The sequence below is a fragment of the Pseudorca crassidens genome, chromosome 15 (genome assembly GCF_039906515.1).
Source record: "Pseudorca crassidens isolate mPseCra1 chromosome 15, mPseCra1.hap1, whole genome shotgun sequence".
Taxonomy (NCBI): domain Eukaryota; kingdom Metazoa; phylum Chordata; class Mammalia; order Artiodactyla; family Delphinidae; genus Pseudorca; species Pseudorca crassidens.
The window spans coordinates 2982870-3009199 of record NC_090310.1 but is presented as its reverse complement, the minus strand read 5'-3'; the positions used below and the strand labels follow the sequence as shown (position 1 = coordinate 3009199).

The 26330-nt window shown below is 47.2% G+C and overlaps 1 protein-coding gene across 4 annotated transcripts in view; it reads right to left on the bottom strand.

The window, feature by feature from the left end:
- Positions 1–26330, bottom strand: part of SDK1 (sidekick cell adhesion molecule 1) — an 826998-nt gene that overhangs the window by 156564 nt on the left and 644104 nt on the right. For all 4 annotated transcript variants that reach the window (XM_067705385.1, XM_067705387.1, XM_067705386.1 and 1 more), the window contains exons 15-17: positions 21793–21940; positions 20728–20868; positions 16090–16271 (exon numbers count right to left, since the gene is read on the bottom strand). In XM_067705385.1, coding sequence (XP_067561486.1) covers positions 16090–16271; positions 20728–20868; positions 21793–21940 — 471 coding nt within the window. The remainder of the gene's footprint in view (positions 1–16089; positions 16272–20727; positions 20869–21792; positions 21941–26330) is intronic.

Below are 26330 nucleotides of genomic sequence, written 5' to 3'. Positions count from 1 at the left end.
GGAAGCAAGGGTATGCTTCCCAGGGGGCTTTGGAAGGCAGTGAGGGCCACTGGCCACAGAGGTGACAGCCAGTGATGAAGGAGGAAGGGCAGAGAAAGCGGTGTGGCAGGGAGGTAGGGAACTGTGTGTGTGTGTGTGCACACATGTGCATGTGTGTGTATGTGTGTGCACATGTGTGTACATGTATGTGTGCATGTGTGTACATGTGTGTGTACGTGTGTGTGTGTGAGGAGAGAGAGGGAGAGAGAATGATTTTTGGCAGTTGCAGATAGTGAAAAAAGTCTGATAAAGAGAGAGTCTAAAGGATTCTAGGAAGATTTCTGTGTGGTACACCTTGTCAATCCCATGAGCCACTTCTTCTCACCTTTAAGATTGCCCTTTAAGAACTTGGTGTCAGAGACACACTACTGTATATAAAACAGATAAACAACAAGGACCTACTATATAGCACAGGGAACTATATTCTATATCTTGTAATAACCCATAATGGAAAAGAGTCTGAAAAAGATTGTCTATATATGTGTATATATATGTGTATATATATGCATAACTGAATCACTTTGCTATACATCTGAAACTAACGTAGCATTGTAAATCAGCTATACTTCAAATTAAAAAAAAGGAAAAAAAATAACCTACTTAATGAAATCAACTCATTAGAAAGGACTACAGGGCTTTACAGCTTCAAATAATTTACTTTTTGAAATATTTTGGATAAGAGATTACACAACTTATATATGTCATGAGCATTTCAGAATTTTAATCCTTTAATTAAATAAAAAAGGAATGTATCAATATTGCTTACTGCATGCATTTTTTTTGGATTTTCCAACCCGATTTATTTGAAAACTTTCTTAAGAATTTGTTCAACCAAAACTTTTTGAAAAGTTGATTTCTGAAGTTACTACATACATACATATAGTCCACTTTATTGTACTTGATATTTAAATATGTAAATCTTTACTAAAATTATTTAGGTCAATATTATTAATACTATTTTGTATTTATAAAGACATATTTTCTCACCATAATGAACAACTTTTTGATTAAAGGAACATCACCAGGTATACCGAGTCAGAATAGTAGAAACATTTTCTAATCAGGGACTATGACGAGGCTGATCTAGAATTCAGACTTGTGTGTTCCGATAATCTTCTTCTTCAGCCTAAATGTAGTATTTGATGGAAGCAAAGATACCAGGAAAATTGTGCCAGCACCTTTCCCCAAAACATCACTCTTACACAAAAATATTAGAACTGGGAAAATTGTCTGCAGGTACAAAGTAAGAAGGACAAGTATTTGTGAGTCTGGTTACAACTGTACCAGTCTGAGTACAAGAAGCTAGTTACAAAGTCCTGCATTTAATAGCTAAAGCCAAACTCCTCCTGCAATTGCGGAATCACTCACATTGCCAGGCTGTGTAGAAACTGTCAGCAATGAGTCTGAGACCAATGAAACCCAGGAAACAGGCAAGGTACCATTTCTGAAGAACACGGTTAGAAGCTGCACGGATGACATGTCAGATGACCCGGAGACACACTCAGTCTGGAAGATTATGAAATCAGAAAAGCTTCCACTGCCGACTGATGGGTACTGATGTTGGTAACTGCACTTGATATGTAGCAGTTTGACTGCCTCAGAAGAAATGCATACAACATTATGTTTCAAAAACATACGTGTATTAGACCGAGTGCCCTGGAAACAGACTCTGGCCACGAAGAGTTTTCTGTGTAAGGTTTACGGGTGCTCCGTAGACACGCTGCCAAGGAAGAGAAGAGGCCAGGGCTGGGCAGAAGGAGAGGCTTCCAGTGATGCCTCATTGATCCCACAGGGAGTTCCAGAGCAGGGATGCCCCTTCGAGTTGTCCTAAACTGAAGCCAAGGGACTGGACTTTTCTGTGCCCACAGCAACCAGCCATTGGTCATAGACTGACCCATGGGAGGGGGTCCCCTTGGGAGGGGCACGTCCCCTTGGCAGTAGCAGTGCCCAGGAGGGCCACAGCTCTGAGTCTCAACAGACCAGGTGTTGGCATTGGGGATGGGTGTGTCACCTAGAGGAACTGTTCTGGACAGGGGCACCACAGTGTACCCCATACCAGACAGGCTGCTAAGGATGAAATCATCAAAGCTAAATGGACACTGGGAATAAACAAGACACTAGAGAACAAATTTATAAGTTTTGTATACCAATGCTGACAGAAAGGTATAAAGACTTGGGTTGGAAGAATTAATATTGCTAAAGTGGCCATACTACCCAAAGCAATTTACCAATTTAATGTGACCCTTATCAAATTACCCATGACATTTTTCACAGAGCTAGAACAAATAATCCTGAAATTTATATGGAGGCACAAAAGACCCAGAAGTGCCAAAGCAATCCTGAGGAAAAAGAACAAAGCAGGAGGCATAATCCTCCCAGACTTCAGACAATACCACAAAGCTACAGTAATCAAAATAGCATGGTACTGGCATAAAACCAGACATATGGATCAATGGGAACAGAATAGACAGCCTAGAAATATACCTACGCACCTATGGTCAATTAACTTTCAACAAAGGAGGCAAGAATATACAATGGAGAAAAGCTGGAGAGTCTCATGTAGATCAATGAAATTAGAACACTCCCTAACACCGTACACAAAATTAAACTCAAAATGGCTTAGAGACCTGAACATAAGACATGACACCATAAAACTCCTAGAAGAGAACATAGGTGAAACATTTGCGTACATAAATTGTAGGAATATTTTCTTCAATTAGTCTCCCAAGTCAAAAGAAATAAAAGCAGAAATAAACAAATGGGACCTAATAAACCCATAAGCTTTTTTTTTTTTTTTTTTTTTTGGAGCAGAGGAAGGTTTATTGCAGGGCCACGCAACGAGATGCGTGGCTCGTGCTCCAAAAAACCCTGAACTCCAAACCCATAAGCTTTTGCACAGCAGAGGAAACCGTAAACAGAATGAAAAGACAACCTATGGAGAGAAAATATTCACAAATGATGCAGCCAACAAAGGCTTAATTTCCAAAATATATAAACAGCTCATGCAACTCAATATCAAAAAAACACAAACAATCCAATCAAAAAATGGGCAGAAGACCTAGATAGGCATTTCTCCAAAGAAGTCATGTAGATGGCCAACAGGCACATGAAAAGATGCTCAACATCACTAATTGTCAGAGAAATGCAAATCAAACTACAATGAGATATCACCTCAAACCAGTCAGAAAGGCCATCATGAAAGTCTACAAATAATCAATGCTGGAGAGGGTGTGGAGAAAAGGGAACCCTCTACACTGCTGGTGAGAATGTAAATTGGTGCAGCCACTGCGGAAAACAGTCTGGAGATGCCTTAAAAACCTAAAAAGAGAATTACCATATGATCTAGCAATCTCATTCCTGGGCATATATCCTGAAAAGAAGAAAACGCTAATTCAAAAAGATACAGGCACCCCAATGTTCACTGCAGCAGTCTTCACAAGAGCCAAGACAAAAGCAACCTAAGTGTCCGCCGATGGATAAAGAAGATGTGGTACATGTACACAAAGGAATATTACTCAGCCATAAACAAGAATGAACTAACACCACTTGCAGCAACATGGAGGGACCTAGAAATTATCATATTAAGTAAATCAGACAGAGAAAGACAAATATAATATGCTATTACTCACATGTGGAATCTAAAAAAATAATACAAGTCAACTTATTTACAAAACAGAAACAGACTCACAGACATAGAAAACAAACTTATGGTTACCGAAGGGGAAAGGCGGGGAGGAGGGATAAATTAGGAGTATGGGATTAACAGGAACACCCCACTAAACATAAAATTGATAAACAAGTATTTATTGTATAGCACAGGGAACTATATTCAATACAGGTATCCTGGAATAACCTATAATAGAAAAGAATCTGAAGCTCTACACCTGAAGCTAACACAATACTGTAAACCAATTATAGTTACATTAAAAAACGCAAAGCATAAAAAAAAAACGGCTTTATGGCAAAATTCAATCTGAAAAGCCTGAGATTGAAGAAATCCATTGTTTTAGTCACAGAGAAGTTCTCGTCTGTAAGGGGTAGCCTGTGCACCTGAACTCCTCATTAGATGACGTTATCAGGAGGAAAATCTAACAAAGTCCAAGCCACTGTAGTCCCGCCTGTCTTTCGCTTTGTGCAAGAAATGGAATCAGAATGTACGACTCTGACAAAAGAATTTCGTTGGAGGGATTCCAGCTGGAGCTATACATTAGTCAGTACTCATCGGCCTGCAGTGGAAATGTTGATTTAATGATCTCAACTGGGTCTGTCTCTGGATCACCTGCCATGCCAACCATTTATCTTCTAACAGTATTATTCATAAATGGAACTTCCCTATTTCCGATTTCAGTTTCAAATTGAAGTCTACGAGAGCTTTTGCAAGAGTCTGTGAACTGAACAAAGCATTATTATTGCCATTGTTCTTAGTGTTTTTAGTGAATGGGTCACACTTTGAAGGGTTGTTGAAGGAAAAGTTACTGGTACCAAAAATGGTCATTAAGTGACATTTTCAGCACCTGAATGGACACAGCAGAGAACTCCCCAGGCCTTGTGACTGTCTACTAACATGTATGTGCAAAATGGATGGATTCAAAGCAAACCTTCAACTTCCTTATAGGGTTAAAAATTGTTCACTAGTGACATCTAATCAGCTTTATAATTCTAAAGGAATCAGTGTTTGAACTCTAAAGAAAAATTATTAGGACTCGCAGCAGTTATCTGTGTAGATATACAGAAATGCCCATTATTTTTAAATACTTGATATGAAAAACATTTGATCAGATTCCAAATCCATTCACATTATCCCAAAAACCGTTTGACATTACATCTGTCAAAGGAATAGAAGGAAGAACTGTTAACTTAAAGAAACACCACCCTTAAAGTATAATTTAAAGAGGCTGAATTATCTACATTCTGGTTAATGGCAAGAAAGAAGTTTCTCTCAACTGTGGAAAAGGCAATAAATAATCTTCAGGCATTTGTGACCACCTGTGCAAATACTTTCTTGTCAATGGTTACTTTCAAATATTTGAAGAGGTTATCATGAAAAGTCTTGATGGTATCTGCATGGGACCATCTCAAGAATAAAACCAGACAGTGAGTAAGTTGTGTTTACCCATCAAGGTCAAGTTTCTCACTAAAAATTTTGGGATTTTGATTGGAAAGTTTTATACAAATTCAGTATGTAATAGTTTCCCTAGCATTCTCCAAAGATGACTAATGAGGCTTTTTTTTTTTTTTTTTTTTTTGTGGTACGCGGGCCTCTCACTGTTGTGGCCTCTCACAGTGCGGAGCACAGGCTCCGGACGCGCAGGCTCAGCGGCCATGGCTCACGGGCCCAGCCGCTCCGCGGCATGTGGGATCTTCCCAGACCGGGGCACGAACCTGTGTCCTCTGCATCGGTGGGCGGACCCTCAACCACCGCGCCCAGGGAAGCCCTAATGAGGCTTTTAACATATATACTGTTATGAATCCATGGACTGAAATGTATTTGGAACACTTCAATTCACTGCAGTTATTACTATTGATTTTCACATTATCCCACCTTTAACGAGTGGGAGCCTCTTCAAGGGGCACAGGAGTCTTCCTGACAAGCCCTCACGAGTGTCTGAGAAGCTTCTTTACTTTTTGGAATTACATATTACATGATATATTATCTATTGCCTGTCCCTGACTTGGAGTCATCCATTTACCCAAGGAAGCCTGTTTATTTTGGGGGGTTACTGGGAAGCTCAGTGCCACTAGGTTGGTTCTTATTTCCAGGCCTTTTTACAAGAAATTCTTTTTTCTTTGAAGATAAAATCATCGTACTGCCAATTACAATGTAGGGCTTCAACTTTGCCAAAAATCTCAGTTCCTAACATCCACATAACCCTTATTTGCTTTATGTCACGACACTCATACAACTGCACCTTAGGAGACCAAACCCAGCCCTACCATTACCAACACGATTGCTGAAAACAGCTTTGGACCTTTATCTTTTTCCTCCAGCTTTTGATTTTGGTTTTGTGCTAGGGATTGTCAATCAAACTGTCATGTTTTAAAGTTCCTTGAAATAGTGACTTTCCATTTGGCTAAGTCACCAATTCAAAATACCGCTATGATCATTCGTTTCATTTTGCCTTCAGTTTTTTAGAATTTCCTTTATAAATGTTTTAAAGTAATTTAGTAACATCTTACGGAAAAACCTGAATGAACTTTTTGGCCAACCCAATATTTACATGGTTTCAAAGTCAATGAGAAGCCTAATTTCTATTTCTGTACCCTCCTTTTCCTGTAGGTATACTTCCAGCACCGTGAGGTCCTGGGGTTCACCAACCTGTCCTTGCGGGAGCCCACCTGCCACTCCTCCGGCAGGCAGCCACTCAGCTGCTGCCCGCAGAGCTTCTTAGACGCCTTCCCTGCTCTTTAGTCAACTTGCGCCCTGGCCGTACGCTGTAAAGGGACTTTCCTTACTCGGAACTGAAACCCTTCCTTCCGCAATTGCTGCCTGTTGATGCCTGTCTGTCTCCTTGCCCACAGAGCTGTTAGACTAAATGAAAATCACAAAAATATCCAGCTGGGCTTTGCTCCCACGGGCCAAGTAAACACCCCGCTTCCCTCCCGTTTCCCACATGACATGATTGACAGAGCACTGCCCGTGCTGGTCATCCCCGTCTGCAGAGGCCCCGAGTTCTCACCATCCCTCAGGGTGGCATCCAGCCCAAACAGGATTCTGCGGCATTACGATCTGCCTTGATTTGGAAGTGTGTCATCTACAAGGTGACGGTCAACGCTCTCCCTGGATCTGTGCTCAACTCACCTCCCTGACTCTTTTTATGGTAACCGTTGGCAAGTCCCGTCTTCCCTCCCTCTGTCACATGGCTGGTTGTGTGCATGTAAATGCAGTGTCTGGCTTATCCCTTTTATGTTTCAGCCTGGTTTCAGCCATCAATCTAACACAGCAGTTTATTTTTATTTCTGATTCGGGGACAGAATATCTGAATGGCCCGTCTCAGCTGTGACACCTGCATGTTTGATCGGCATGTCCTCTCCACCCCCTCCAAGTCACTGACAGAAGTGCTGACCAAGAAAAGCCCAGAAGACTGATGGGTTTTGCAACTGGAGTCACCCTCACAGTGGCGGTCCATCAAGTGAATGACACTCTTCGGGCAAAGCTGAGCTCTTGGAGTCCATCTAATTACTTTATCACCCAATCCACATTCCCCCTCTTAGCCACGGGGTGCTGACTGAGTCAATAAATGAATGAACGAACGAGTGGAAATCAAGGCACCGAATGAATACACTATTTGGATCCATCGACTCGGTAACCCTCCCCCAAAAGGAAATGAGTTTGGTAGCCTGTGGCCCCTTCTGAGTGACCAAAGGTGACTCCTAGTGACTCTTTTCCACCTTTTCTTCCAGGAACGTCTACTGCTATTTACGGTGCACAGAATTTGAGACTCCGCCAGGCCAGCACCTTTCCTGAACCAGTCTCTGCAGCTGAAAAGAGAGACACCAGTGGTTTTCATGTTTGCTCTTTCGTTCAAGTACTCAAACAACATCATGCAGATTACGTAAAGCTTATTTGCAGGATCCCCGAGTAAATTCTAGCTGATCATTAAAATGCATCTTCTCTGTAATCTACGTAAACGGCAGAAACAGTTTAAAGTAGGAGTTAATTGAAAGAAACCTACACTGACCATGGAGCTACCTGGCGTCTGGGAGAGTCACAACATGCCAAATAAAATTAGTAAACTGAGGCTGTGACGTGCCAGCAGGGAATTCACAACGTCTCATGGGACAGGTGGGCGTGGCCTCTGTAGCAGGAAAGTGATTGACTTCCGCTTCCTGCTTGTTTCCCGTATCAACGGGTGCAAACCCGACCTAGAGACGCTAACGGCCCACTGATAATGCTGTAAAATTAGCTGAATTTAGCACAGAACGAAATTACAGCGCACTGCCCAACAAAATGTCTATATGCTAACATGCTCAGCTGCATCTCCCCGAGACGCCTTATCTACCTTATCTGTTACAGGTAAACTGTGCAATCTCAGTGTCCTACACAACAGCGGTTCATCTCTCATCGCCCTACAGGGCAAGGTCAGTCTTCCTGGTTGTGAGCAGCCTGGCAGGCGAGCATTCAGGGCACCCCCCTTGCCTAGAAGAGCATCTCCTCACTTCTGCTCCAATTCCACTCACTGGGAACGGAGCCGCTGGCAGGACAGCTGCTCCCAACAACGTCCACACCACAGACGGGAGCGTGGGTCCTCAGGTCTCCACCACAAACCACACACCCTGATTTTCCTTACCCTAAAAGCATATGATTGCTAGTATCAGGGACTGAAGTATCTACCCAGAATTCCCAGGCATCTCCCTCTCCAGGTGACGCCACAGAACTAAATGCCTTTCAGAGAGGGGAGAAGCAGATCATCATGTGGAAGAATCACGGGCTACACTTTGCTGTGGGCACGAATATATTACAGTTTGTGCGTTGGGCGTTACTGTTAATTCCAGATCGTTACAGGCTGCGGCTGAGTTCTCGTGTTGTGACGGTTCTTGGGGTTTTGATACCCGTAAATGTCTAACTGCATTAAACATTCCTAACACATTATTAGGATAGCAAATCCTGGACAAAGCAGCTCGAGGATCTTTTTTTAACGGCCAGCGTAAGAAAACAGCTTAACACTTAAAAAGTGTTGTGCGTCCTTTTCTGAACTTATTTTTCCCAATTCTTCCTGCTCCAGGCATTGAGGAGAAAGCATCTGGGACCAGCTTTTAGGCTGCGGAGGTACAATGTGTGGGGCAGGCAAGCAGGGACCCGGCTCTCCTTCTAAGACAAGCAGAAGACTCGGGGGAGAAGGCCAGGCACTGTGCTGCACGCGGACATTCAATCGGTGCAGTGTTGGGAACCGAAATAGGAACAGCAAGGGTCTGTCTGTAATCAGACAGCTATTTACATTCTGTTTACTTACGCATCAGGCATTGTGCTTGGATTTAGGGATACAGATGTAAATAAGACAAATCAGACGCGGCCCCTGCCCTTGAGGCATCCACAGGCTTGTAGCGAAGCCCAGTCCGTAATGTGCTGGTCACAGTAATTTAAGATGGGTTTGATCGTTCCTTGTATCTGCCAGCAGCAGCGGAAGGGCAAGTCCTACCCCGGAAACCCCTTCTCTCCCATGAGGTCGTCTGCACAGATACAGGTGCTGGACTCAGCTTCCTCCATCCCCCAGATCTCAGCTCTGTGCCCAGGCCTGTCACCCCTGCCCAAAGCCCCACTCAGACCCTTGTTTGGTCTTTCAGTGTTGGTTTTAGCAGTATCTCCCTTGCGAAGCCTGATGTGTCCTACAGGCCAGCAGAAGCCTGTTCTGAAAGGGATTCATGATCAGCTGAACCAAACATCCTGTATTGCTTAAATTCAGTGTTTTTCAAAACTGCAGGTTATAAATGCATTAGCAGCAGCCCAGGAAGTCAATTTAGTGATCACAGCCTGCATCTGTTAAAGGAGGAGAGAGTGAAACAGAATGGAATACAATAGAAAATATTAAAGAACTGCACACACCGTCAGGGCAACTATTGTTCTATGAGCCTTTTGTTTCAGGGGTGTGTGTGTGTGCGCGTGCGCGTGTGTGTGTGCGTGTGTGTGTGTGTGCGTGTGCGTGCGCGTGCGTGTGCGTGTGCGTGTGTCCTGGGTGTCCATGTAAAACAGACCTCTTATTGTGGATGGCAGTAAAAAATGTCCACGAGCTACTGCAAGCCCACTTGCCATGTGAACATAAGCACCAAAAACCTGGAAGTAATTTATGTCCGTGTTTGCTATATGCAGAATGAAAAGCAAAAGCATACATTCTAGCATTTTCCAGCCTTTTCGAACTATGTGACCTTTGGAAAGTTAGTTACCTCTCTGAGCTTCCATTTTTTCTCTGTAAAATAGGGACAGGGGTGCTTTTCTCACGTGATGGCTGGGGGATGACTGACGAAATGATAATGAGTGTAAGTGGGGAGCACAGCACAGCAAAACTGGCATAGAGTGGCTTCCCCTAAAATGCTCGTTTCCTATCCTTTCCTTTCCTGAGAGTTCTAAAAGGCCAAATGAAGCCCATACCTAATGGAATATCCCATATCACTCTGTTCAGTAGTGTTTTAGGTGATGCTGGGAGATTCTGAACATCATCCTGTTCTGTAGGCGCAGCTTGAGGTCTAGAAGGTCTTAAGGATTTTGCACAAATCTTTTGTGCAATGTCATTTATGCCACATTGAGAATTTCCCAAGAGGAGATAAGAATGGAGCTGGCAAACGGAGTGTTCATTTATAATCCTTACTTTAGAAAACCTTGCAAAGCCCAAGTGAACATTTAAGGGCTTTTACTAATGTTTTAGAAATGTGGATAACCAAATTTTTTTTCCATTTCTCTTTAAATATGAAATATTTCTCTTTCATTAGAAGGTAATGTTCTGAAACCAGAATAAATCATTACAGCACAAAAATACCTGTTACAAGAAGAAAAATGATAAAGAAATAAAACCAGAAAAAATTAAAACCTTGGCATGCTCAAAAATGATGATTTATAGTATAATTTGTCTTTGGACCCTTTCTAGAAAAACCAACATCTGCATTTTTATGGATACATTTAAGGAAGGGATAGGAGTTTGCTAACCTCACTGGCTTATTTTAGGATGGAACCATCACCTATTACATCCGTATCCTAACAGTATGTAGGATTCCACACTGAGGCTCACCTCAGACCTCTGTGGTCACCTTACTTCTTCATGTGTCTTTCACCATTAGTCGAACAATTTTTAACAGAAACTGACTGGAACCAAACACTGCATCAGCATCAAATCTGAACCACTGATTGCTTCAGATGACTACAGTGCTTTATCCTCCCATACTAGATGATTAGAAAGTTGCTGAAGCAGACACTGGCCATAAGAAAAATGCTTGTAATTATACTGCACGTTTAGTCATGCAGAACGTAGACTCTATGGCTTTTTCTACTTGAAACTAACAGCATATTGCTTTCTGGAAGGGGTTTGAAGTAAATTCTCGAGTAAACTTAAGCTGTTTTTCATTCATTTTGGGTAATCACAATGGAAATTTGACGAGTGGGTTGCCGTATTGTGAACTTTAGGCCACGGCCACTGCGACGAACGCACCACACCCCGTCTTCCCCCGACCCCGCCCGGAAAGTTCGCATGGCTGGAGCTGTTATTAGAGTTTTGCTGCTCCGTGTGTGAATTAATCTCTGGCAGTTAAAAATTCTTCTCTAGAGCAGAGAAGGTCATGAGGCCCTGCTAATAAAATCTGTCAAATGGGATTGGCAGGCAAGATCATGGTGGGTGGGGGATGGGGGGGGGATATGAAAAGTTGGGAGGTGAGAAAGTTTGTGTTAAATAATCCCTGTGTGTCCAAACCTTAAAGGACGAAAGCAGACAAAGCAGACGTTTTTATTGTATCTTAGCAATGACTGGGACTGAAGAGAAACGCGGGGTGTGTGACAGGTGGCACAGGGGGTTCAAATCACTTCAGGGATCAATATCACATGCGGCTGAACTCAAGGGAGGAGTAACTCACTTATCTTCCTTTAGGAGCTTCCTGGAAAAAGGTGCCTCTGAGGCCAAGCCCACGTGCTCCAGGAGCACGAGGCCACTGCGTCTCCTGGGCAGCAGCCTTCCCGTCCCCGCGTTCCTGCCGCTGTGTGCCTGCACCCGGGCCGACCCTGCATTATTTATAAGTTCTCTTTGCGAGTGATGGTCTAACACGCCACACGCCCCGCTAATGGCAGGGGGAGCCGCACCAGCTCTCCTGGCGTTCCCATACCTTCTCGAGAGGAGCCTTACTGAAGTCAAGATAAATGACATCTCATTTCGCCTGATGGATCAAGCCTGCCACGCGGTACAGGGACAGCGACAATGAGTCTGGCTGGACTGCAGCTTCACTCTTCCCAAGGCCAGTACTTCCTGATCCTCCGTGATTGACTCCTGATGGACTCCAGAATTTATATTCTGTTTATATACATTCCAGTAATTTCCCAAATTAGGCTGACAATTAATCTTATGAGTTATTTTTTTCTCCTTAATATACAAGCATTTTAATTATTCCCTTTTCAGCTCCAAGGGCCAACTCAGCCCCCAGGCTTTCTCAGCAATGGCCGCTAACAGCACTGGGACACGCGAGGTGCTGGGAAGGGTCCCCGGTGGCGGATCCACGTGTTCGGCTGTTGGCCGAGCAGACCCGCCGAGCTGAGGGCTGAGGCCGAGGGGTCCGGAGGGGCTGCGGGTTTGCAGTTTCTGCTAATTCCAATGTGCGCGATTATGAAGGATCATGAGACGCTCTTCATGCAGCAGCCATGAGACAGGTTGTCCCACAACTTTATATCTAGAAAGCATAAATACATCCTCTGGGTTTGACTCCCCAGCAGGAGTCACCATACAAAGTGGGGCCGAAACTGCTAGCTGCCCTCCACTTTCCCCTCCCCCTTCCTTCCTTCATAATGGACAGAAATGCACCCAGCTGAAAGACCCTTTCCAGGCTCTCTGGCACAGAGACAGTCCATGAATTGTAAGCATACGTCTGTGGCAGATGGGACTTCTAAGAAAGCTCTTCAGAGGTGAGCACACTTGATTACTAGGCCACAAGGCACACCCCATGCCTTCCTCCTACTGGGATGTGGACGTGATAGCTGGCATCGCAGGAGTCAGCTTGTAACCATGAGGCAGATGCTAATGATGGCAAAGCAAAAGGAAGGAGCCTGACTCTCTGCTGACCATAAAGGTGCCACTATGACCCTGAGAGAGATAAAAACACACCTCCACCTCAGTTAAGCTACTGTTCTCTTGGGTCTGAGTCTAGCGGCTGGACTCCATTCCTAACCAAATCAGACGGCTACGCTTACTTCCCTGGTGCAGTCCCAGCAAAGCCCCTTCTCAGGGATGCCTTCCCACCAACGGCATACTCCTCAGGGCATCTCGGCTGGAAAGCCTTTACAGCACGTTAGTAATGCCTATCTTGTGGGCAAATGGGGAGTCACTGCCTGTGAATGAGGCCGGATTCTGTTCTAGTTCTTGATCTTGTCTCACAAATGTCAGTCTTTGCTCCCGAGCGAGGCTGCAAGCCCGCAGGTTTGACAACGAGACAGGTATCCCCTCCACTCTCGTTGCCCTGGCCCATCGCCCAACCTTGAGCACACAGTAGGTGCTCACATCAATTCCTGAATGTGTGCTCTCGATTTTACTATTAGCAGAGAGAATAACCCCAAATTTCTTTCTGTACAACTACCAGTACAGAAACATTCAAATACCGCAGTACATACTGGTCATTGTCACGGTGGAAGGAGGAATACAGACAACAACACGGGTGTTTGTACCATAGCTCAGCGTTTTCAAAGCCTTTTCACGTGCATTGCCTTGTTTTTGCTTCACAACTGCCCTTAAAGCAGTCAGGGCAGGTAGACACGTCACAGCTTTACAAATGAAAACAGCAGAGGCTCAAAAAAGTTACTGTGTTTCTCGAAGGCAGATAAGGAGTAAATAGTAAGAATCAGGCCTTACAGACTCCAGAAAAGGGCCGTTTCTGGGGCCACGTGTACAGAAAGGGGTGTGTACGCGAGCCTGCGTGCGTGTGTATGCATGTGTGTGCGCAAGCTTGCGTGCGTGTGTATGCATGTGTGCGTTGTGCGCGTGCGTGTGCAGTGCGTGTGCCTGTGTGTGCGTGCCTGTGCGTGCGTGCCTGTGCGTGTGTGTGTGCATGTGCGTGTGTGCATGTGAGTATGCGTGCATGTGGTGCACGTGCCTGTGTGTGCACGTGCGTGTGCAGACATCTCACAAGCGCCCCAGCCTCATCTCCGTCTCCCTAAGTTACTCAAGGCCCCTTGATGGTGCCGTTTTCTTCCCAACGTCCCACCTTCTAGTCAGAGGCTCCTCACCCGGCTTACCAAGTCATTTGCTCCAGAGCCAGGCCAGCCGCACGTCCCCCCGCACTTGCCCCCATTCTTCCCGACCTTGTGTCTAAAGCTCTCTTGTGACTGTCCTGTCCTGGGCGGCAGCGCGGATTCAAGGACAGAGTTAACGTGCTTTGCTCCCTCTTGTTGGGCTGTGGGTGCCTGGAAGGCTCACAAAGAGCATGGACGATGAGCCCCGTGCGAGCGTGCCTGTGTCCCGCGTGAGCCCCGTGCGAGCGTGGGTCCCACTGACAGCAGAGGCTGTTGACGGCGCCCAGAAAACAGAGCTCTCGACTCAGAAGACCCAGCGTTGGCGCTGCTCCGCCGTGTGTTAGCCGAGCGACCTTAGACCAGCTCAATTCGAGCAGAACGTGTCCTGTCCTATGCCATAAACTGCAAGCAAGCTGAGGGAGGGGCTGGCCCCGGTCCTACCGGACAGGTCGCTTGGGGGAGGGCCCGCGGGGCCCCTTGCAGTCTGGGTGGGGTTCCGGGGGCACTGCAGAGGGAAGGCGTGTGGAGCTGCTCTGAAAACCATGAAGCAGCACCCGAACACGCCCCTCGCCCCCCTCAGGCCAGCGCCAGAGACGGGGGAATTCATCACTTCACAGCCACGCTATCGCTCTTTTGTCTCTGGAGCCGCCGCCTCCTCCTCAGCTCCCCTCCGCCTCGCCCGCACCCACCGACAGGCCCCTCTTCTAATGCGGCACTTTGATCACGTCACTCACAGCCCTCAACCTTCCACGGGTCCCCAGGGCAGACTCCACAGCCTCCCAGCCCTTCTCCATCCTGCGGAGCCTGCGGCAGCACAGGATGCAAACGCACCGGTAACCGAGGAAGCAGAGTCACAGTGAAGAGCCGTGGGGATTACTAACAGCAATATCTGTCACGTTAAGTGTTTCCAAATTTATTGTTTTTTTATGAAGTAGACTAATTAAAGCAAGCATGGACTGTGCAGGGTTTCAGCTACTTTCATTTTTCAGTGAGTGAGCAAGGATCACCAGCAGATAAACAGCCCCTTCCCGGGCGTCCTGCACGTTAAACATTTCTCCTGTTCACTGTGAACGCAGAGGTGACGGCGCTTAACTCATAAAGGGGCATTTATGGACTTTCGGATGACAACAGACAGCCGATCAATAAGGGACGGCAATGACAGCATGTAATATCAAGGAACGTGAGGTCCCAGGAATGATTTGGGGAGAGAGGTGGGCAGTTAGAAACCTTACCGTTTGAAAAAGGTCAAGGCGTGGTAGCAATAAAAATGCCTAAGCAAATAAAATCACACCTGTGAGTCAGGAGAGGGTAAAACGGCTGAACGAAGAAGGGTTTCAGATCCTGTGGGAGAACGGCTTCCCCGGGCAAGGCTCTGGGCTGCTGTGGGGCACACCTGGCTGTGTCGAGAGAGGGTCTATTTATTACCGCTAAGAGCTTTGAAAGCGAAATGCAGACACGGAGGAGGTTTCTGAGTGCCCAGCCCTTCCTGGCGCCGAGACCCGGATCCTCCAGAAAACCAGTGGGAATCACTGAAAATAACGGGGTTGGGTCTTAGCACATAAACGTAAGACCCACTGGCTTTATGACATTCTGCCTGGTCATCTTGGGGGGTGGGTGTGGGGAAGAGTTTTTATCGATTTAGTAAATTGTTTGCTTGTGTAACTGAAAAAGTAAACCAAAGTGGGGGGGGGTGGAGAGCACCAAGTTGCAAATTCCATTACTAATAATTGTATTACACCATTAAAAGCAAAATACTAAATACTCATCCTCTTTGAAAAACATTCACAGTTTCACACAGGACTCCACGGCCAGCTTCACTGCAAAATATACTGTTATTCCATTTAGGAAAAGACAATCCCACGGACCTTTTACAGAATAAGTGGACCAGTTAAAGGATGTGTGTAGATACACCCTGTCCTTAGTAACCAGAAAAAAGCAGTTAGAATCGTATCTGTTTCCCTTCTGTGGTTTTGCTATAGTTTTGGAATAGACAGAGAGATGAAATTAAATACGTGATCACTCTCCTCTAACCACTGCCTAGAGGACTGGACGCTCTCTTTATTCCAAACATGCCCCAGTTGAACTTTGCAAATCCTGCTCCCTAGCGACGATTCTGCAGCCTCGGGGGAAAGCAAGCTTACCTCCTTGTAAGGTGTACTCGGTCACCGCCCTGCTGAAGACGCCCAGGCCAGCTCCATTGTAGGCGGCCACCTGTATCTCATACTGCGTCCAGACGATGAGCTCCGTCACCAGGCAGTAGCTGACCTCGGGGCTGCTGATGTTCCTCTGCTGGTACTCTCCGGGCAGGCCAGCCAGGCGGTACCTGCGGCGGACCCAGGGGAGATACTTGAGCAAGGAACTGGCTTTACCTGAAGTCACTCCACACGGTCAGAGGAAAGCGGAAGTAAAAACAAGAGTAAAGCCGGAGGTCAGCGTCAGACGACACTGCTGCTACTTCAACCGCTAAAAAAGGTATAACCTAATCTCACAGTGATTATAAGCTCTGGGCCAACAGAACTGACATTCCAACTATGTTAGGGTTCCGGGAAGATGGTTGCTTTTTAAGTGCCAGTTGTCCAGGGAGTACAGTGACTTAAGGCCCAAAATTCCAGACATGATTTCTAGCGGGTGTGGCTATAAATCCGTCTGAGCGAGCCCTTCCTCCTGTGACTGCGATGAGGGAGGGAAGGAAGAGAGCAGTGCGCGGTCTCTCGGTGTCCCTGGGCTGAGCTCCCCGCTGGGTTTGCTCACCAAGTCCTGGAGTCAGAATGAGTGCTTTCCAAAGGCATTCACCCTCCTAAAATACTAGGCTGGCGCTAAGTGTGACAAATGGCTTTTTAGGGGACCTGTAAGATCGTGGTGTGTATGCTCTTCAGTGGACTAACGGGAGATTTAAAGTTGTATTTATTTAAAACAGCGACATATACACGGCTCTGGACACAGAGAACGTATTAGCTAGGACATTGCTATTTGTGCAATGAGAGGGCTGCTGCAGTGTTGTTTTGAGTAGCAAGTGTTTTCCACGACTGCATGTGTAGAAGTGAATCAGTTGCCCTGGGTAAACCGAGGGGCATGTGCAGTGGGCGTAACTTCCTCAGTCATTGGGCAGCTTCCAAAAGCACGAATTTCTATCCAAGAGCTGGTTCTTGCCTCAGGAAGACGTGGCTCTGATGCTCAGTGGGGGAGGGAAGAGAGCACGAGCCCAGAGTGGCAGCAGGAGACCGTCCACTCTCCGCAGAGGGTCGGGGTCTCCAGGCCCCTCCTGGACACTGAGCAAGCCTGCGGAGTCCCGCTCAGTCATCTGCGCTGTCACCAGGGGCGGAGCGTCTGGACGCAGGCGGACCAGCAGGAGGAGCCCTGGAGTTCAGGCCTGGAATGGAAAACAGCCCTCCAAAGGGAACAATGGCTGAAAAGGCAGTCCATGAAAATCAGGATTTTCTGAGACTAGTCTTTTGTCCCTTCCCGCTACAGGCCACTTGTACGCGGTGAGGACTGTGGAGAGGAGGCAGAAATGCTGGAGAGCAGGCCAGCTGTGAAAAGCACAAAGGCCCAAGGCCTCCCCGACTCCCGCCTGAAAGGAGCAGCAGGATGCGGGCCCTGCAGGGCCCTGGCGACGGTCAGTGGCGCTCTGCGACGGGCCAAGATGGAAGTTAGGGTATCAAACCCCATTTGTGCTTCATAGCCCATCAACTTCCGATCGTACTCAGCTGACACTCCTTTTCTGAACTACCTGCACCAAGTGTAGGCGCCATTCACAGCACGTTAAGTTCATCCGTATAACGGGATGGTCTGTCTTCCAGGCAGGGGACAACAGGAGGAAGGCTTGGTGTGGAATAACCCGCGTACCAGATACTTCCCATCTACGAAACGTAAACTTTTAAAATAAATGGCACTGAGACAATTAGACAGCCATTTTGAAACAGGTAAATATTGGCTCCAGACCCCAGAGTAATGTGGCACGTGACTGGTGCCCAGGATCATGGGTAACCAATGTGGCACAAGCCGGGCACGGCTACTGAAGAGCTCACTCCACTATCTGATACACATTCCAGGGAAAAGCAAAGCAATCAGCTCAGAAGACTTAGGCTGGGAAGAAGCCTTAGGAGCTGGGTGGCCTCAAGCAAATTCTTAACGTCCCTGAGCCTTTCTTCCCTCCTCCCTAAACGGACATAATAATGATGGCATCTCACAGGCTTGTTGTAAGAATAAAATGAAACAGTGGGTGCACAGGAGGTGTGACAGTGCAAAGCACCCCCACACATTTCTCCTTTGGAAACACTGCTCTTGTAGGAAGCATCCTAAGAGAGAACGCTGAGCTATGAGAAACAAGCGTGCTGCACACCTTCTCCCAGGCCCCTCTGTGTGAGGTTGTGTGTGACGCGCTGCAGAGTCCACGTCTTGGAGACGGCAGCTCTCCCTTCGAGGCAGGCAGCTTGGTCCACTCTGACCGGCGGCTCAAGGTGCTTTTGTAACATTCATGGGATGTCTGGGAAGGTCATAATTAATAACAGAAGTGCAGGGCATCGTCCTCTGACTGGCCGGATACGTTGCCCAGGAGACCATCTCAGAGAGAACGAGATGATTTTTCACACAGAAATAAACAGGAGAATGTTTTTAAAGGACGTAACCCCTATGCTCCTCTCAAAGCAACACCCTGCCCATTATTATAAATATTTTATTGCTGTGAACACACTCTAACTAATTCTTATGGCCAGGGCGACAACAGTTATTTGTTTCCATTTTGTTCTTCCGTGGGCTGTGCTGTTTATCTGACACGGAGACTTGTGCCCCAGAGGGTCCACACTTGCAAACAGAGCTCATCTGCAGATGGGAGGATTATTCGGAAATGTTTCCAAGCAAATTCATTTTGGCACGGGTCTTCAATTTCTGAAAACTTGGATATTCACAGGCCTTGGGTAGCGTACCCTCATCTTGGGGCTTTCTTGATTCAAGCCCCTGCAAACACAGATGCCCTCTTTTCCAGTGCTCGACTCGACGGATACCATCACAGAAAATCCTTTTAACAGTCGTAATCCCGCAAAATAGAAAAACGTGCAGTCCCTGATGGGGCCTTGTAACATCAGAGAGATTTCATTATTAAACTCCATGCCCCGGGTTCTGGTTCTGTGGGCTGACTTTTAAAGTCCTTATTTGGCAGCTGGAGCGCAAGGAAACTTCTCCCTCCATGTGCTCAAAAAAAGACAGAGGCGGCCTGGATGACAAGCACGGGAAGGAAGGGCTGGTCTGGGAGGGGAGGCCAATTATTTTCATTAGTTGATAAGCACGGAACAAGGGCGACAGCTGGGGTGAGCAGTGAGGGGCAGGAACGTGACAGAAAACCCCAGCCTCAAGCAGGGGGAAGCACCGGGCTGCTTTCCCCAGGGAAACGGGATTGTCTGGAAGCACCCACAGAACCAGAGTCCACAGGCGCCCCCTGCCCGCAGGGGACAGATCCGCGGTGTCCCCTTTGAAACGGGGAAGGACGGCCAGGGGCGCGGAGACCGAGGGGGCCCTGAGTGCTATCAGTCCTCCAGCCCTCGTGCACCCCTGGTGAGGGCCGCACTTGAACCGCTTCAGGCAGATAATGATCTGGCTTGTGTTCAGAGGATACTTCATACGCTCGAGGAAAAACTCCAAAATAGCGGTGAAATGGTTGGGACGGGTAAATATTACAGGCATAAAGATAAACACGTATGAAACCATGAGTGGGTGATTATGTAAATACATAGCAATGAGCTATCTCCCACACGCAAAGATGCGGCGTTAAAGAAGCAACTCTTCCATAATTTCTTACATTGATCTAAGAGACTATATTTCTCCACTTAAGACCTTTGTTAACCCGGTATTTTCTGATCACACTTTTAGAAAGGGCATGGGCTGGGCATCTGGAGGACGGTAATGACGGACACCCATGGCCCCTGCCCCATAAGGCTGGTAACAGATACGGCCACAGCTGCACGGTCCATTAGAAGAGGTTTAATAGTTATCCTTTTAATACTGCTTTACTGTTTTCTTTTTACTTGTGTCAACAAACCTCTCAAATGATCACTTTCGCTGCAATCTTAAAATTAGCAGTGGTTTTGGCAAAGCAGGTGCCTTCTGTCAACCCAGTCGGTGCTGGTACAGTTCACTCAGTGTGCTCAGAAGCCTGACGCCCCTCCCCACGGGGGCAGAGACAGCAAACCGGCCACTCTTGGGCCACATCTGTTCTGCAGCTGTGAGGGTCTGGCCTGCCCTGTGTTTCAAAATACATTGATTTCATTCCCAATTTTTAAAAACGGTGAGAATGTGTGTAAAAAGCTGGATTTAAAAATTTCTTTGTAACAGTGGAAAACCTGGCAATTCTGAACAACGCACTAGCATGGCAAAAACTGGCTTATAATTAAATCAACCGCATTATTACTAATTAAAAATTATTATACTTAATGCATGCCCCTGGTAAAAACTTAAGAGTGAAAGCATTTACAGTGAATAAGCACACCTTGCTCCCAACCCATAATATTTCCCCTCCATCCTTCTGCCAAAATGCGACCCCTGATAGCGGTTTCTTGCATGTGTGCGTCACGGCTGACTGCAGAGACTGTCCGGTGAGGCTGCCCACGGGCGTCTGTTCTCATTGGTCTGCCGCCGTCTCCACCAGTCCCTAGAGTCTCGCTGCTGGCCTGAGTCTCTCGATTACTGTTGGGCTCCTACAGACATTTGAGTTTGCGACCTGAGCAAAACAGACCCTTGACTCTCTATAAGGACGGTCTGAAAATGGCCGACCGCTGGCTACTTGCCTGAGGATGTACCCACGCAGCACCCCGTTGTGCTCTGTTTCCGGGGGCGGCTGCCACTGGACCATGATGGACTGATTGGTGCGCCCACTGGCCACTATATTTTTCGGGGGAGCGCTGGGTGGCTCTTCAGGGAGCATCAACCTAAGAAAAAGAAGTCCGGGAGGGGAAGAGAGGTCAGCCCCGGAGGCGAAGGGTCCTCGCTCGCATTCTCTGCCTTGCTGAAGCTTGAGCCTAACTAGTTACTCACATCGAGCAATGAATACAGCAAAACGCACAGCTGATCAAACTGAAAGGACGTGCACGAAACAGTTACAAAAAACCAACGTAACAGAAAATCAGTTCAGCAAGCAACAAGAAAGGCGCGGGAGGCGACCTGCTGCTGCTTGAACGGCCCGTGGTACCTCCACTCCTCGAAGGATCACAGGCGTGAGTGAGGCAGCTCACAGGCCGTAGTCCGAGGCTCCTTCCCGATTGTTTCCTTCGGCTCTTTCAATATTTCTCATATCAAACTCCCACATTTTGAAAAGAGTCATTTAGATCTCTCAACTCTTCTATAGCACAAGCCCACTGAGAGCTCAGGTGCGCTGGGGAGGGCACACTGAAACAGGACGAAGCCCGTTCCCCACGTCACATCTGAACAGGCTTGAAAGCAGCCGCCTGGCCTGGGGAGGTGGGGCTGGTGCGGGGGACAGCATCAGGACCACCAGGGAAACGCCAGAGCTCACTTGGCTTCCTGCCGACACCTGCTCAGTGTTTACCTGTCAAGACGGTGGCACCAGCTCCCGCCTTGCTGGCAGTCAGGTACACAAAGGGCGTGGAAACACCGCAAGCTCTTAATCTCACGTAAACCGAGGGCTGTGCGGTTGGGAATGGTTTATGTCGGCACAGCCAGAGCACCGCAGAAGCTAAGAAACTCCCCTCGGCAGGTAAGGCCCCCCTGGCGAGCCCGGCGAGCCACTGTGCCTCCTCTCTGCTTCCCCCAGTGTGACTAAGGGGTGGTGGCTGATGGCCTAACCCGATGCGTCCTGGGCTCCCTGTGCCTCTCCAAGGGTGCGTGTCACACACCTGCTCGTCTCTGCGCTGTACTGGCCCTTGCCCACTTGGTTCACGGCGCACACCCTGAATTGATAGGTACGAGCCGGGGTCAGGCCACGCACGGTGACGCCTGTCATCTCGGGGCCAACGTGTGACAGATGCACTTTCCACGGAGAGTCTGAAAGAAGGAGCAAAACAAGGTCAAGCCTCTACAAGCACATGTCTGAATGACAGTAAGTGAATGCAAAGTGCGTTCCCACAGATTAGCTCATTTGCTTACCAAGGCAGGTGGAGTGGTTGGCTCCACTGAACAGATGGGCAAACCGAGGCTCACGGTCCCGTGGTGAGTAACCAGCGGGCCTGGCTTTGAACTCGGGTTTCCCACGCAGAGTCCAGTGTGCCTATTAACCCCATGCTGTTGTCAACAAGTAAAGGGATTTTTTGGTTCAACCTGCAGACGGCAGTTTAATGGAACCCAATATTCCTCATGCCTGTGTTCAATATGTAATGGGAAGAAGTTCTCTGTCAGCTCACATGGCAGACTGCAGATTTGTCTCCCAGAAAAGGATGCTGCACATGTCACCAAATGATAAATAAAACCGATAGTCATTAACATTTTAATAAAAGAGGAAATGAGCATGATTAAGACAGATGGGCTGTGCATCCTGCAACCCATCTGCGTGGCAACTCATTATACTGCCACACCCCTGAGCGGCTCTGGCTGGAGAGACATGGAATGAAATTCACAGCGAGTTTAGAATATCTGTGCTCCCAGCTTTCCGGCAGGCGTGGAAGAGGGACTCTGTCAGCCAAGCGGGCTCTTGCCTGCAAGGCTTCAGAAGGTTCTGTCGGCTCCTACACTTTAGTGGGAATTTCTCTATAGAGTTTAAACAGGCTTTTTGGCCCAATCGTTTCGTGCAGTGATGCCCTGGGATGAACAAGTGCCCCGTGTCAGTTCCGCTCAGAATTGCTATGACCCTGAACTACATTCTCAAGTTATCAGTGAAGTGAAATGTGGGTGCTGGGGACTGACCCGTAGGAAATCAAGCTGTCTTTCTTATTTCTTGGAAGTGGTGCTAAGCATTATGAACATAACAGCATTATTCATAACAGCCAAAAGGCAATGCAACCCAAGTGTCCATCGACAGGTGAATGGACAACCAGAATATGGTCCATCCATACAACGACCTATTATGCAGCCTTGAAACGAACAGAAATTCCGACACACGCTCCAACGTGGATGAACCTCCAGGACATGACGCTGAGTGGAGTAAGCCAGTCCTCGAAGGACAGATAATGTAGTATAATTCCACGTAAATGAGACACCTGGAGTACACCGGGGGCTGGGGGAGGGGGGACGGGAGTTAGTGTTTGATGGGGACAGAGTTTCAGTTTTGCGAGATGAAAAGACTTCTGGAAATGATGGTGGCAATGGCTGCACGATGGGGTGATTGTACTTAACACTACCGAACTGGACACGCCGAAGTGGCTGAGACGGAAAATCTCATGCTGTGTGTATTTTTACCACAATTAAAGAGTTTAAATGGTGGGAACTGCACATAACACAAGGGGGATAACACACGACTCCTGAGACCGATGAGTGTGAAACAAGGGAAGGGCGCCGATGCGTCTGGTGTAGGCCCGGCTCCGGCAGAGACTCTGCCGGGCGCTCCTGTTTTCACCGCAGGCCCCCTCTCCACCCTGCCCACCCTGCCTGTGCCCTGGAGGGCCTGCCTGGCAGGGAGGGCTCTTCCCTACTCACTGGAGGTTGCCCCAGACTGCCTGCATGCTTCACCCAAAGGCCCCTGCTCTTCTCACGGCGCAGCCCTGCACAATCTCTCTCCCCGGCTCTGCGGCTCGCCTCACCCCTGTGACCACGGGTGATCCCGGCTCTGCCACTTCCCCTCCTAAACTCCCGCCTTGATTATTCTGAGTCGCGAGTGCTGCCTGCTCCTGCGGGGGCCCTGCCACACGCGCTGAAGGAAACACGTCTTCCACCCCCCTCTTCCTGCAGATTACAGGGTCTGTAAGCGCACGCCGCTCACCTGCTCAGTCAGGTACAGAGTGAACCGCGGCAATTTCAGAAAGAGGCAAAGTCAGGAGGACGGTGGTCGAGCCCGTGGACTGAAACGATTAGTCGCACAGGGAAGGGGCAGAGAAGCGCCCCGGACGCCTCCTTCCCGCCGCAAGCGCCCTCCCTCCCTCCCACCGAAACTCAGCCCCACGCGATTCCCTGACTCTCAGCCATTTGTTCACGCAGAGTGTAAACAGCTCCTGAAAGTGTAGCCTGAGTAGTAGGAGCTGCTGCCCAGTTCGATTCGATGACGGGGCCTATTAATCTGCTCTAGACCCTGGGGCTCTGCTCAGTTCTCTGATTGTATCGATAGGAATTTTTACTTATTCTTTTTCCTCTCCTACTAGAAGATAAAAGATCTGGCAGGAAGAGAGATTAAACTGAAAACTAAAATAAATGAACCCAATCATGTCATGGGCACTCTGACTTGTACCAAATTAAAAAAAAAAAAGTGGTCTAGGAAGGACTTGCTCACTAACAGACTTTGGAATTGCAGACTTGCTGAGAAGCGTTAAAATTTAAATAGCGAGTCTGCTCCTGACAGTCAACAGGCAAAATCCCTCTAAGAGATTCTTCTTCCAGCCCTCACAAAAGAGTATTACAAGATGCTTGTCTCAGGGCTGGAATGTAGAAGAATCTTTTGATAAAGGAACCCATCCCATAAAAGTTTCAATAGTTTTTTTGCACCCCTTTGGGGATGCCCCTTGCTCCTCTAATCTAGAAGACTAAGGGATTTTAGTCTTCCCCGGCCAGGCTATTAAACAAAGCTCTGCTCCACAGACAGGCATCACTAATCTTTCTCTTGGCTTCAGGCGCCCAGAAACCACGAGGCGTTAATCACTCCTCCACTCTGCCTGTTGGTTAAAAAGCTGGTGCCTTTCCATCTTCCCAAATATACTGGAAGCTTTTTTCGATTTAAAAAAAAAAAAAAAAAGAGCATCACCATTTTCTCAATTAAAGGTACTTGAGGAAGGAGAATACTTTTCAAAGAAAATTTTCTTAATTGCCAAAAGAACCACTATTATTATTAATACCTAACATTTGTGCAGCTGTTTGAAGTCTGGAAGTACTTTCACATCTGTAACCACAGGAGTCCTCTTGGGAAGGAGGTATTATCTCTCCTCTTAACAGATGGAGAAATCAAGACTCAGGAGGTTTAAATAACTCCTCCCAAGCCTTACGGGCTGTCACCGCCTAGGCTCCTGGATGGTCCAACATCACTGAGAACAGAGCAGCCGGGCCTCCAGCGTTGCCCTGCGAGATGAGGTACGGGGTACCCAGAAGCACCCGGGCAGTGCTGACACTCACACACCCCCCAAGAAAGCACAGAAAACCAAAAGCTGAATGTGTCTGGGCAATGAAGAAGATGCAGGAACCAGTTAAGTGACACCAGGAGGAAGCGGAGAGCCAAACCCCGGACTTGGGACCTTCAGCAGGCAAGCGCCCTGGGCTGTACCCCAGGCGAGAGCGGGTAGGAAGGCAGGCAGGGGCTAAAAGCAGGGAAAGTCGGTTAAGAGACGGAAGAGACAAAACCACCAACACAACAGATGGACCTTGTCTGGATCCTGATTCCAGCAAATCAGATAAATCAAATAAATCAAATCAAATAAAAACTGTGAAAAGACGTTTTTAGAAATCAAATAAATCAAATCAAATAAAAACTGTGAAAAGACGTTTTTAGAAAAACGATGAGGGACGCTTAAATGTGGACTGAGTATAAGATGATATTAAAGATTCCATTGATTCTGTCATAGGTATACAATGTCCTCTTTCGAGCTATTTACTGAATCACTTAAGGATGAAATGACAAAATCTCTGGGATTTCTTTTAAAATACTTTAGCAAAAAAGGTGGGGAACGGATGAAACAACTGTGGTAAAATCTTAATGGTTTTTGAAACCAAATACAAGAAAACTCTGTACCTTTGCACGTATTTCGTACTTTTCCTAACAAAAAGTTTTTAGAAAGTGACTCTTGTCACTACATGGCCAGCAGTGAGCATTGTAACTGCTTAAATTGTACATTTGATAGCTGAAAATATATGATTTCACTGACGCTGTACCTTGTGTTGTTTTACGTGGATGAGAATGAACATTCTTTCATTAAAATAACTTCCCCCAGGTTACAGCGTGAGTTAAGTGGAAAATTAAGATGCAAATTTATTTTTTTAATTGTAATTCCACTGCTGATTTGGCTACAACTGTCTACATACTGTGTCTCCTGAAATATAAATATCGTAAGTATTATAATAGTAATGGCTACCCATGAGATAAACTCCATTCGAATGCATTTAATTCACTGTTGGATCCTCAGTACCTAGAAGAGTGCGTGACCCACTGTAGGAACTGGATTCCTCCCTGTTCTGGGGAAGCACCTGCTGTGCCCCAGGCACTGGCGATGCCTTCATCGGGGCGCATCCAACCTCCACAGTTACCTGCGGCAGGTACGAGCTTCCCCGTTCACACCAGAGAAGCGGAGGCACGGACTATGGCCTG